This window comes from Rhinolophus sinicus, chromosome 1, assembly GCF_057876585.1.
Source record: "Rhinolophus sinicus isolate RSI-liver-muscle chromosome 1, RSI-T2T, whole genome shotgun sequence".
Classification (NCBI taxonomy): Eukaryota; Metazoa; Chordata; class Mammalia; order Chiroptera; family Rhinolophidae; genus Rhinolophus; species Rhinolophus sinicus.
The window spans coordinates 154,313,946-154,327,877 of record NC_142501.1 but is presented as its reverse complement, the minus strand read 5'-3'; the positions used below and the strand labels follow the sequence as shown (position 1 = coordinate 154,327,877).

At 38.7% G+C, this 13,932-nt stretch overlaps 1 protein-coding gene across 1 annotated transcript in view; it reads left to right on the top strand.

Annotated features, from left to right (window-relative positions):
* The first annotated feature begins 10,193 nt into the window (after nucleotides 1-10,193).
* Nucleotides 10,194-13,932, top strand: part of UBA6 (ubiquitin like modifier activating enzyme 6) — a 73,228-nt gene continuing 69,489 nt past the window's right edge. The window contains exons 1-2 of the mRNA XM_019748064.3: nucleotides 10,194-10,317; nucleotides 13,385-13,447. Coding sequence (XP_019603623.3) covers nucleotides 10,247-10,317; nucleotides 13,385-13,447 — 134 coding nt within the window. The 5' untranslated portion in view covers nucleotides 10,194-10,246. The remainder of the gene's footprint in view (nucleotides 10,318-13,384; nucleotides 13,448-13,932) is intronic.

Below are 13,932 nucleotides of genomic sequence, written 5' to 3'. Positions count from 1 at the left end.
CTGAGGTGCTTTTACCCTCGGTTAGGACACATCCTGATGAATTTACAGTATATATTCTAGAAAGCCATGAGGACTGGATGCCCCACTTAGGGATTTTCAGTTTTGTCATCTGTTTTCTATCATTATTAGCAGAAGGTAAAACTTGGGAGCATAATTTATTATATTTTATCTTTACTCACTGTTGCTTAAGTAGTTAAATCAAACAACAAAGTGTCTTGGAAATTATATTTCAATTGTTAATCTATGATACTTTGTCTTCTTATTGCTCTATAGGTAGTTTTTAAAAATACGTCAGGAAAATGGAGCATGCACATATTCTAATTCATAGTCCACTTAACAGGATATCACAGTAATCCCCCTTATCTACAGAAGATACGGTACAGGACTCCCATGATGCTTGAAACCACGAATAGTTCTGAACCATGTATATACTATGTTTATTCCTATACATACATACCTATTAATATAATAAAGTTTAAGCTACTCTTGTATTTTAGGGTCACTATTAAGTAAAAGATTATTTGAGCACAAGCACTGCACTACTGGGACAACTGATCTGATGGGTAGCAGATACAGCATGGATGTGCTGGAAAAGGGATGATTCACATCCACGGAGGGACAGAGCAGGACAGTGCTGGATTTCATCATGCTACTCAGAATGATGCACAATTTAAAATGTATGAATTGTTTATTTCTGGAATTTTCCATTTAATGTTTTCAGATCACCATTGACCACTGAAACAACAGAAAGCAAAATCACAGATGGGGAAGGGGCTACTGTATTCACATTTTGAAAAGGTTTATTTACTTCACAAAGGAATTTTCTTTGGGTTCTTCTAAATAGTTAGCTTGCTTTAAGGCAATTCAACTGTTACTGCAATACCTTTGGGCAAAGGAGCCCATCTCAACACTTAGGAAGTCAACTAATTTCCAACTAAGTTCTTGAAGGCCAGGCCTCAGGATTCAGTACTTCCTATTCTTTTTGATAGTCATGAAACAGTTGTTTCAGTTGTTGGGATCTGGGCATGATATATTAGAAAAATCCTCAATGAGAAAGAAAACTGGATCCTCGTCCTGGCTCTGCACCTACAACGATGTGAATTTATCCAAGACATTTAACCTCTTTGAGTCATCCTCTTTAAAACAATGGGGTTGTATATTTAGATGACTATTAAATATGTGTGCTAATAGCCAATAATTTAGGAGTATGAAGTAAAAAAAAATGCATGTAAATATGCTCTGTAATTATAAAACACAGTATAGATGTTGTGGGCAATCTTTCTAATTTGTGATGCAAACTGTTTGATTTACAGAAATCCAACATGCACTTAAATTTTCAGGAAGATATTCATTACAATGTACACCTATATAATAATAAAAATGGGGCAATTTTAAACGCATTGTGTTATCCTGGATTGAAACCAGAAAAGGAAAAAAAAGGTATTAGTGGGGACACCAGTGAAATCTGAATAATGTGAGTGGTTAATAGTATTGTACCAATATTATTATTAACTTGTATTTTGACAAATGTGTCATGTTTCGTAAGATGTTATCATTATGGGAAGCTGAGTGAAGAGTATAAAGAATTTCTCTGTCTTATCTTTTCAAGTTTTCTGTAAATCTTAATTTATTCCAAAATAAAGATTTTGAAATATAATTGTGCTATGCCTTTAGAATGTAACTATGCACTCATATATGCACTCATATGTGTGTGTGTGTGTGTGCGTGTGTGTGTGCTTGTGTGTGTGTATACATATATAGCACCGGAACAACAGAAATGAAGGAAGGAGACAGTTTATCTTTGACAGATCAAAGTGGAGAAGGGAAAGGAGCCAGGAAATCAAGCCCACATATTTTTAAACACTACACAAAAGCAATAGAACAAGGAGCTCTCTCTGAAGTTAGAAAAGTTTTCATGAAACCCATGAGAAAGAAAAAATGAATTTGAACTAAGAAAGTAAAAATCTGCTTTGCCATTAATCAGATATAGACAGTAGACACAGGTAAAATCAGCTGTAGTTAACAAAAAAATATTTTTCTCAAGAATATGCTATAAGGTGGCACAACTTCCCCCTCCACACACACACACACACACACTTAGAATAACTGAGAAAATATAGGGACTTGGGCCCATGGCGAAAGGAATGCTGGATGGACAGGAGGAACAGTGGATAAGCTGATCACAAGAAAGTCACCATACCATCACTCCTGAGACACACACACACACACACACACACACACACACACACACACAAAAGAAAAAGAGAAAAAAAGCAACAGCTGCTGATTATTTTCGCCCTTCTAACTATTTAGTTATGCATAGATGAAACCACTGTTCCACATGCGCAGTTGATCAATGCTTAACGACTAGACCGCCTTCCCAAGATGGCGAAAATGAGCAGTCCGCCAAATCCTCCACAGTGCAGGCCTGAACATAGTTAGCAGGCAACATAGCAGGTAAAGAAAGCCCACCTTTTTCAAAAAGCCCACCACTTTCAAAAAGCCCACTTTCGCGTGGAAGCCACTTTATCCCCAGCTTATAAAAGCAGCCAAGCAAAGCCAGTCTCCTAGTTAGAATGTACTGCCTCCCTTGTGATTGAGTATAAACTTAATAAAATTAATCTGGAAATTTTTCTGGGGTTTCCTATCAATTTCTATCTTGGAAAACCCAAGAACTACAACATTGGTAACATAACTACTGCTTTTTTACTCACAGAGAACCCTTTTCTCTACAACCATAGGCTATCAAAAACTTTCTCTTTGAAATCCCTTTATTAAGATCGAAATATCCGAGATGCTGCTTAAGATGGCAGAGTAAGTAAACACTGTGCTTACCTTCTCTCACGGCCACATCAAAATTAGGACTAAACTCACCATCATTGAGAATCGCATGAAATCTTGCAGAACTGAATGAAGCCCTATAACTATCATTGAGAATCGCATGAAATCTTGCAGAACTGAATGAAGCCCTATAACTAAGGACATGCAGAAGTAGCCACATGGAGAGTGGTAGGAGGGGCAGAGACTAGGAGGGGCAGAGACTGGTCCCACACCTGTGTGTGACCATTAAAAATCAGGGGGGATATCTCAGCTGTGGAGCTCCCCCCTGAGGAGCGAGGGTGCCCAGCCCCTCCCCAGCCCAGGGTTTCAGTGCCAGGGAGAAAAGACCCCATAATTTGTGGTCGTGAAAACCAGCAGAGATTGTGGCCGAGTAAGACACAGGGCAGCTGGAGTCCAGGTGCTCCTCCTAAAGGGACCATGCACAGACTTACTCACCAATGGCATCCTAGCTCTCAGCTCCAGCACTAGGGCAGCAGCTGGAGAGGTGACAGGGACATACGGGATGGGGAACTGAGTTGTCTGGCTGCAGAACAAGTGCTGGAGGGGTAGCTTTTCAACAAATGGAAAAGCTGGTGAAAACCACTATGTCTTTGTTGAGCCCTCCCCCTTCCCAGCGTGCAGAAGCAGGTGGCCACTTAGCTGAATCTCCATCCAGCTGACTAACGTTGTTCGTTCTCCACGACTGGTAATTCTGAGACCCTGCCCTACCCAACTTTCAGGTTGCTACCTAAGCCGCTTCCACTGGGTTTTTCATAAAAAGCTCCTGCTTTGGCTCATGCTGAAAGACTTTCCTACAGTTTCTCAAAGGTCTGAGGAACCCAGAAAGCAGTATCTGGCTTGAGCATGTCCTATATCTCTAGCAGCAGCCCTAAGCCCAGAACTAGCGGCAGCCGGTCTTGGTTCATGGCTTGGCCTCTTGAGGCACTTCCAAGCAGGACGCAGGACGCAAACATTTTTGCATTTTTTTATGGCTGATGGGACAAGTGACCCCAGGTGGGACAAAGGCTGCAACTGAACTTGACCTGCAGCAGGTCACCTCCCACGTGGCTCTGGGGCTGGCATGCCAAGTAGCCAACTTTGAAAAGAGCTGGTGCATCGCCCAGCCGCCTCCAAGGATGACACACCCAAAGGGTGGATTGGGCAGGCACCAGAACCCTGCTGAGATAGATCCAATTCTGTAGGGTTAGCCCCTACACCACAACTCCTCCACTGTGGTCAAGAACAGAAGAACAGTCCTCACAACCAATGAGCCCCAGGGTCAATCCTTACCAATGACGTGCAAACAGCAACCAAGGCTCAACTCTAAGGGGAGAAAACACACAACCCACACAAGGACACACCTGGAGTACGCAGCTCAGGTGACCAGGAAGACTGTGCCACTGAGCTCCACAGCACACCTGTTACATAAGGCCATACTACAAAGACTAGCAGTCCTACCTAATACATAAAAAAAAACACAGGGAGGCAGCCAAAATGGGGAGACAAAAAAACATGTCCCAAGTAAAAGAACAGAACAAACTACAGAAAAAGAACTAAACAAAAAGGAGACAAGCAATCTACCAGAAACAGAGTTCCAAACACTGGTTATAAGGATGCTCAATGATCTCAGGGACAACTTCAAAGAGATAGGAAACATAAAAATGGACATAGAAAACATTAAAAAGAACCAGTCAGAAATAAAGACTACAATGATGAAAATGAAGAATACATTACATGGAATCCGTAGTAGATTAGATGAAGCAGAGGATCAAATCAGCGATTTAGAAGACAAGGTAGCAGAACACACCCAATCAGAACACTAAATAAATAAATAAATAAATAAATAAATAAATAAATAAATAAATAAAAATAAAGACTCCAAAAAGATGAGGATAGTTTAAGGGGCCTCCGGGACAACATCAAGTATACCAACATTTGCATCATAGGGTACCAGAAGGAGAAGAGAGAGAGCAAGGAATTGCAAACCTATTTGAAGAAATAATAATGGAAAACTTCCCTAACCTGGCAAAGGAAATAGATATACAAGCCCAGGAAGTGTAGAAAATCCCAAACAAGATGAACCCAAAGAGGCCCACACCAAGACACATCAGAAGTAAAATGACGAAGGTTAAAGACAAAGAGAGAATCTAAAAAGCAGCCAGAGAAAAGCAGTTGGTTACCTACAAAGGAGCTCCCATAAGTCTATCAGCTGTTTTCTCAACAGAAACTTTGCAGGCCAGAAGAGATTGGCAGGAAATATTTAAAGTGATGAAAAGCAAGGACCTACAACCAAGGTTATTCAACCCAACAAAGCTATCATTTAGAATTGAAGGATAGATAAAGAGCTTCCCAGACAAGAAAAATCTAAAGGTGTTCATCACCAGTAAACTAGTATTACAAGGAAACTTAGAGGGACATATTTAAGACAAAAATAATAATAATTAATTAATTAATTAATAAAACAAAATGGCAATAACTACATACCTATTAACAATTACTTTCAATGTAAATAAATTAAATGCGCCAATCAAAAGATGGGGGACTGTGTGGATAAGAGAATAAGACCCTTACAGACGCTGACTACAGAAACTTACTTCAGACCAAAAGACACACACAGACTGAAAGTAAAGGGATAGAAAAGTTATTTAATGAAAATAAAAATAAAAATAAACAAAACTGGGGTAGCAATACTTATACCAGAAAAAAAAGACTTTACAACAAAAGACAAAGAAGGACCCAGTAATCCCACTTCTGGGTGTTTATCCAAAGAAACCCAAATTGTGACTTCAAGGGGACGTGTTCATCCATGTTTATTTTGGCATTATTTACAGTAGCCAAGATATGAAGGCAACCTGGGTGTCCCTGAATGAATGTAGAGGTGGTACACATATACAATGGACTATTACTCAGCTGTAAAAAAGAATGAAATCTTGCCATCTGTGACAACATGGATGAACCTAGAGGGTATTGTCTGAGTGTAGTTAGACAGTGAAAGACAAATGTTATATGTTTTCACTTATAAGTGGAATCTAAAGAACAAAATAAGTGAAACAGAAACAAATTCATAGATACGGAGAATATTTTTATGGTTTCCAGATGGGAGGGGGTTTGAGGGTAGGTAAAAAAAGGGGAAGGGATTAAGAAGCACAAATTGATTTTTACACAGTTGTCCTGGGGGTGTAGGATATAGCATAGGGAGTATAGTAAATAATACTGTAATAACTGCATATGGTGTCAGATGGGTACTAGATTTGTTGGAGTGATAGATGGTAGGGAGGTTGGGAGCAGGGTGAAAAAGGTGAAGGGATTAAGAAACACAAATTGGTAGTTATAAAATAGTCATGGGGATGCACAGCATAGGGAATATAATCAATAACGTGGTAATAACTATGTATAGTGCGGGGGGGGGGGGGTAGTAGTTAAGGCGATCACTTCTTCAATTATATAAATGTCTAACCACTATGCTGAACACCTGAAGTTAATATAAAATAATATTGAATGTCAACTATAATTGAAAAAGTCTAAAAGGGGAGAAAAGTTAATGGAGAATAAGAGGTTCAAAGTTTCAGGTATAAAACAAGTATGCCCTGAGGATGTAATATACAACGTAGGAAATACAGTCAGTAATATTGTGATAGCGTGGTACGGTGTCAGATTGTTGCTGGACTTATCATGGTGATCACTTCTTTAGCAGAGGGAATATAACCAATAATATGTTAATAACTATGTATAGTGCCAGGTGGGTACTGTTGAATAACTATGACATACACCTGAAACTAATATAATACTGTATGCTACCTATATTTTAATAAAAACCTTTAAAAAATTGAAATATCCCACTCTTGGCTAGAAGATCTAAGTAATTATGATGCAAAGAAATAGCCTCTACTTCCAATCCAGGGGCAGAACTTCAGAAAAGTGTTTGTGGAAACATCTATTTTAACCTTTTAGTTTTCAAGAAGAAAAGCATCCTGGGTCCATGTTGCAGTCCAGACCTAACGTAGACCCCTTTACATACAGCCTTGCTTCCTTTTGCGCCTATTAAAACATTTTAAAACTTCATTTTAATTCCTCCTAAACATTTGGTGAGGCAGTTCATGGTTCTTCTGGAATGTTGGAATACCTTGCAATGGGTAGAAACTGACTTTCTTGGGATACAGTTTTGTTCTTGGTGGACCTAGGCTTATTGGACTAGGAAGACTGCCTCACATTAAAAGTTCAGGAACATTAATGTCACATAAAAATGAGCAACCAAAAAGTATCAGGTTTATGTCCTATACAGTTATTATAAGAAAAAAAAGAGTAAGGAACATAACATCATCATTACAGATAATGAAAGTATGCCTGAAAGATGTGCCACAAAAACATATCAAAACTGTAAGTTACTATTTTGAAACTAGCTAAATTAGATTAAGAAAATGATACACAGTATGAAAGAACATGATTCGGAATCAGAAAACCTCAATTAACTCAATGAGGGATCCTTTCACAGTGTATACATATATCAAATCATCACATTGTACATGTTAAATATCTTAGTTTTGTCAATTATACTGCAATAAAGCTGGGAGAAATCAGAAAAACTCAGAAATGAGGTGACAGAAACAGGAAAATTAGTCACAGAAATAAACTAAAGGGAACACGAAAGCTAGTAAACACAATAGATTGATATTTTCTGTAAAGAAATCTTCTGTAAAGAATCCTTAGGTTGATGTTTCTCTAGTAGTTTTAGTTTTCTGACGATCATTCTCTAATAATTCTTTAGGAAGGGTTCATGGTAACAATAGTCTCATCAAATGTTGGTATCATATCAAGCATTGATAATAGTTTATACCCATTGTACATGAGAGTTGATTTGCTAGATATAAATTCCTTGGCCCACACTTTTTTCCTTGAGTATTCTAAATGTTATTCTATTTTCTTCTGTCAAAAATTTTCACTGTCAAAGTCTGGTGATATTCCAATTTTCTTTTCCATTTTACAAATGTGACAAAACATTAAAATCTGTTAAATCCAGGTATTTGTTATATTGTATGTTTGAAATTATTCACAACATATTTCATCAAATCTAAGATGACCTCCATTTTAAGAACATCATTGTTTTCTGTATTAATAAAACAAATGCATTCTAATTTCAGGGATGTTAAAATGTGAAGAAATGTGGGTCTTAGATGAAATACAGTATATTCATTTTATATTGCTGTATAACAAATTACCATAAACATAGTGGGTTAAAACCACATAAATTTATTAGCTCACGATTTTGCAGGTCAGAATTGGGGGCACAGCACAGCTGGGTTCTCTGCCCGGAGCCTCACAAGGTTGAAATCAATGTATCAGTCAATTGTGTTCTGATCTGGAGCTTGGGTTCTTCTTCCAAGCTCATAGAGGTTGTTCACCAAATTTAGTTCCTTGCAGCTGTAGGCCAAGGTCTCCATTTCCTTTTTGACTGCTAGCTGGGGGCGACTCTCAGCTCCTAGAGGCCATTCTCATTTGTTTCCATGCATTCTCTTCCCTCTTCAAAGCCAGCAAGGGAAAATCTCTCTCACATCAAATTCCCCTTCCAGGAAAAACCCAGTCTGTTTTAAAGGTAGAGTGGCAATATACAAATGAAAAAATAAATATACACCAGAAGGTGATACCGTGTTTCTCCGAAAGTAAGACCTAGCCAGACCATCGGCTCTAATGCGTCTTTTGGAGTAAAAATTAACATAAGACCTGATATTATATTAATTATATTATACCCAGTCTTATAGTAAAATAAGACCAGATCTTATATTAATTTCTGCTCCAAAAGACGCATTAGAGCTGATGGTCCAGCGAGGTCTAATTTTCGGGGAAACATGGTAGATGCTAAAAAAGAAAATAAAAGAAGTTTACACTTGCATTTCCTTCTGTCTAGAATACTCTTCTGCTAGAATATCTAGCAGGGCTCACACCATTTACATTTTGGCTCGAATGTCACTTTCTCAAAGAGCCTGTCTGTGACTATCAAAAATTGTCTTCCTCCTCATCCCCAAGTCACTTCCGATCTCCTTGCCCGTTTTCAATTTCATTATATTTACTTTCTGAAATTATAATTTCATTCATTTTCCATTTTTTGGCTTCCCATATGAGACTGACAAAATCAGGGATCACTGTATGTCTATCGCCTGATTATTGTCTAATCATTAGCTCCTAGAGTTTAATAGGCAGTTAATATTTAGGAAGGAAAGAAATGAGGGGGCGAAATTGGAAGGAAATACAGAAATTGGCATTATCTGTAGGGTGGGACAAAGATATTCATATTTATTAACTTTAGAATAAAGAGTAAAGACAGGGACACACCTAGTGCTAGAGCAGAACCTTGAAAGAATGGGACATAGACCAAGGTCATTTTAGTGGTTATATAGAAAAGGTACACAACTGGATTGAGAAATCTGAAAGATGCCATAAGTGAACAGCATTGTTTCCAGGTATTTGGAGATGTATAATTTTGAAAAGAGAATGGAAAGGCACAAAGGATAATGCAGTTTTGCCTCGACCCTCTCTCTACACTAGAGGAAGAAGTTCTAATTAAGTAAAAACATCATGCATGGCAAAAGGACTATAATGTAAATATACAAAGTCAAAGCATATGCTATTTTTTTTAATCCTACACCTGTTTCTTCAAATAGTTATTTAGAATGAAAGACAAATCCTAATGTAATTGTGTCCCACTAACTTTTGTTTTCTAAGAAAGGTGAAAGGGCAGTCAATGGAAAGAGAATTAGATGAGAAGTTCCTAGAGATGTGTTCTGGTACTTAACCTGACAGTGAATAGCTCTGTGACCAGCTCTTTGACCTTGACCAAGTCACTTACACTGACTGGAAGTTCCTTTCCTCCACCCAAAAAGTGAAGAGGCAAACTGATGACATGTCATTTATAGCTCTAAATATCACATGATTCTATTAAACCTGTGACAGTGCCTGACATGTAGTATACGCCCAAAATTACCTGTTAAACGTACGTCTGAAAATGAAATTTCAGATGGAAATCTGGAGCTATCTATTACTAGTCTTCGGTTATTTATTTACGAAATGAAGAGGTTTCCTCTTCTCGCTACAAAATTCAAGAATTTTGCTACGCAGCCCCATCATTTCGTTGGCCACTGGAATGCTCTGTGCTTCGCCGAAGAGCCAGAGTTGACCACGCATAACTTTACTGTTTTGATTTCACTTGCGGATCCGGGCCACACCAGTGCCGTTCACTGCAGCCACCTGCTGCAAAGCCCGCTCCGAGACCACACCCAAACCGGAAATCACGACGTCCCGGGGGTTGACGGGAAGGCGCGGCCAGCCTGCGCGCTCCCCCGGCCCGCCCCCTCCGGTGATGTCACTGCCCGCCCCTTGACCCCCGCGGTCCCGCCCCCTTCCCTGTACCCGGAGGCGGCGACTTCACTGGACCATGGAGAGATCTGAACCGGTGGTCGCACCTCAGCGGGAAGAGGCGTCCTGCTCTTCATGGGGAGCCGGCAGGTGAGAGGAAGCGTGTGGGAGCGAAGAAGCGAGGGATGGCGGGGACCCGGTCGCTAGCTTTCTGCTTTTCTCCCCGTCGGGCGGGTAGAGAGCTCTCGTGAGGCCGCGGGGCCAGGCAGAGCCGGCCCAGGGAGGCGAGGGGAGCGCGCGAAGTGGGTGTGGCGGCCTGGGCTCCGACCTGTGCGGCTCCCGGCTTCTCTGAGGAAAAAGTCCACTTCTCATCGGTTTCAGCGCTTTCTCAATTTCGGTCGGGGTCTGCCATCCTCCTTCCTCCCAGTTACCGGACGGGATGGGTGCCGGGGGGAGGGCTCCAGCCGAGAGTTCTGGCCCGGGTCCTTTGACGTGAGCTTTCCCAGACCTGGTGCCTAACACCTTCCCTCCTTTCGGTAAAATGAAAGCTAAAAGTTCTGTGCGTGATCCTCCATTGAATTTCTCTTTTGAAAACTATTACCAGAGGGAACTTGGTAATAATGAATCAGTGGCAGTCAGAACACCCTGAGGTCCTCTGTTGAGCACAGTTAAAAAAAAAAAAAAAAATTCAGGGAAAAGCAGCACGAGTTACTCATTCTTATTTCCCAGTTGGGGTTCTGGTTCTAAACGTCTTTTCCACTGCTGCAAAATTATGGGGTGGGTGGGATGTTCGTATAGTTCCTGTTTCAACACCTCATAATAAATAAAGGAGATGTTACATCCTGCCCATTACCAGAATACAGTATGCTAAAGGTGATGGATATGTGATTTTGAGCTAAAGTAAGACTTCCATAAACCTGTAACTTTTTCACCAGCTTCAGATTGAAAGGGATGATTTTTGTACCATGATATTGCCTGCTGTCGTCAACACTGCCGGATTCACTTGGGGAATATTATGCAGTACAGAGTCTCCCCTTATGTAAAGCGTTTTTGATTAACATACAGACCTTATTATAAAAAATGGTTTTTGAAACATTCCAGTAAGGCAGAACTTTCTGAAAAGTATACTCGTGACAGACATTTTAAGTGATATAGCTGATTAGAATGTATCTCTTCTCATTTTTACTTATTAAGAGCTTTACCCACTAGGCTATTGTCTTCCATGCAGGGAAGACAGCAAGTGAAAGTACTAGGCGTAAGAAAATTGTGTGAGACGAAATTTTTTTATTTTCATATTTTGTTACAATGCCAAAACAGGGTATTATAGTGTATGCGTGTGCTTTTATTAGATAACTGATCTCTTAAACACAGCTATTTTCTGTTTTGCTTTCATGATTACAATCAGGAATATTTTTAATAGTTACCCATTTAATTGGCTAGAAGCTGGTATCATTTGAGCTACCATTCAGTGTTTGGTAAGATAAATGATAACATTTTGATTATATTTACAAGTTCTTTGGCTTGTATATCAATACGAGGCCTAGAAAACTGGATTCTAAAACTGAATTTCTTTCTATCACATTGTTTTTAGAATCCTGTAATTGATAATTAGAACTTCCCAGAACCTGAAATAGATTACCGTGTTTCCCCGAAAATAAGACCTAGCCAGACCATCAGCTCTAATGCATCCTTTGGAGCAAAAATTAACGTAAGACCTGGTGTTATATTATCTTATATAAGACCTGGTATTATATTATATTAGACCCAGTCTGATATATTAAATTAATATATTACATTAAAATAAGACTGGATCTTATATTAATGTTTGCTCCAAAAGACGTATTAGAGCTAATGGTCCGGCTAGATCTTATTTTTGGGGAAACACGATGTTACACTTTTATTAAGATGATATTGATGTTAACTGTCATGGTGGCTCAGGCCCAAATGCCTCTGGCTGATTCGTGTGCCAGGGAACCATCTCTGTTTCCCAGTGTTTATCGTATTAACATTTTTCTTTCTACGCCATGCTGTGGAGATATTGGGATGGGCTGCAGTAAATGATATATATCATTATAAGTATGTCTTGTCATACTAGTATGTTTAACTTTTTAATTTTTAAAACTCATTCAACATATTTTTGGGGTGTTTTTGATATGCCTAGTATGAGAGGCGGTAGGCAGTATTAAGTGTTGGTCCACAGCTAGACTGCTGAGGTTCAGATTCTGACTCTGCCATTTACCTGCCCTGACTTTCAGCCGGTTATTTAACGTTTGTCACCCTCGTTTTCCCCCCCCTTTGTTCAGTGGAGATGGTAATAGTGCCTAGATCATAAAGTTATTGTAAGGGTTAACTGAGTTATAACATCTAAAGCATTAAAACAATATGAGCATAGTGTTATTATTAAATGCTAGGTACTGTTTTAGGTATATGGAATACAATAGTGAATTTTTTTTTACAGTAATGAATTCTTAATGGATCATACATTCTATAGGGGAAAGCAGACAGTTAATACACAGTTAATGATAAGTGATTTGAAGAAAATACAGCAGGTGAAATATTATGATGGTTTGGCCTTAGATTATGCTGATTGAAATAGTGAGAAGTGATCAGATTTAAGATCTCTTTTGAAGAGCTAACAGGACCCAGAGATGGAGAAAATGAAGGAAAAAGTTAAGATCCCTAGATATTTGGGCCTGAGCAAGTACATGGTAGTACTTGCTTGGGCTTGTAATATTTGTGATACTAACAACATCAGAATATAGATACTGCTTTGGCAGATGTGTAAAAGCTGGAGGTTACAGGAGAGACCAAACATGGAGTAATAAGTTTAGATATTATCAGTATATTGGTAGATTCCAGGGACCAAATAAGATTATCTAGGAATACTGTATATTAGAGGTTTATGGGGCACTCCAACAAAATTGTTAAACTATAGATTCATCAGAATATATGTAGCAATGATAAAACAACACCTGAGAAAATAACCATGGGCTATAATTTTGTAGTACACACAGAAAGCGTAGGCAATCAGTGAATTTAATTTTGACCTATTTTTAAAATCCTAGAAAAGTGGTGGATAGTAAAATATGTATCTGATTTGTAAAACCTCTCTTAGTAACTGGTGAATCTGATCCCATGTGTAATTGAATGTTACATTACAGGATGTGAATATTGAATAACCATACTTGCCCTTATAAATTGTGTTTTATTTTTTCAGTACAAATAAAAATTTGCCCATCATGTCAACAGAATCTGTGGAGATTGATGATGCATTATACAGGTAAGAACCTTATGGAAACTGACGTACTGTCCCCATTCTTTATTCTCAAATGATGGAGTAGTCTCTTTGAAGAAATACCATTAGGCCTATACAGAATTTTGTAAATATAGCCTAAGAGTTGCTCTCAAGTTAAAATTAGCGCTTCTGTGATTTTTTCTTTTTTTTTTTTTTTTTGACTATAGTCTGAAAGCTAGAATATTTAAATCTCAGTTGCTTTAGGTGCTATGACTAAATGATTTTGCTATCTACTACAAAATATATTTGTATTTTTGGACAGGAGTACTCTTCTTTTTGGACAGGAGTACATATTTATGTTCTTAATAGTGCAAGAATCTCATGAAAAGCAATCCATTTCACTTTATACAGTAGCATCTAGAGAATGTGTTTACTTCAGTGTAATCCCGTTAACATTGTGTGTTTGCACTGTATAAACAGTGGAGAAGTACTGTGTGATTGAAGAGCTGTGATTTGAATGGAATTTAGTG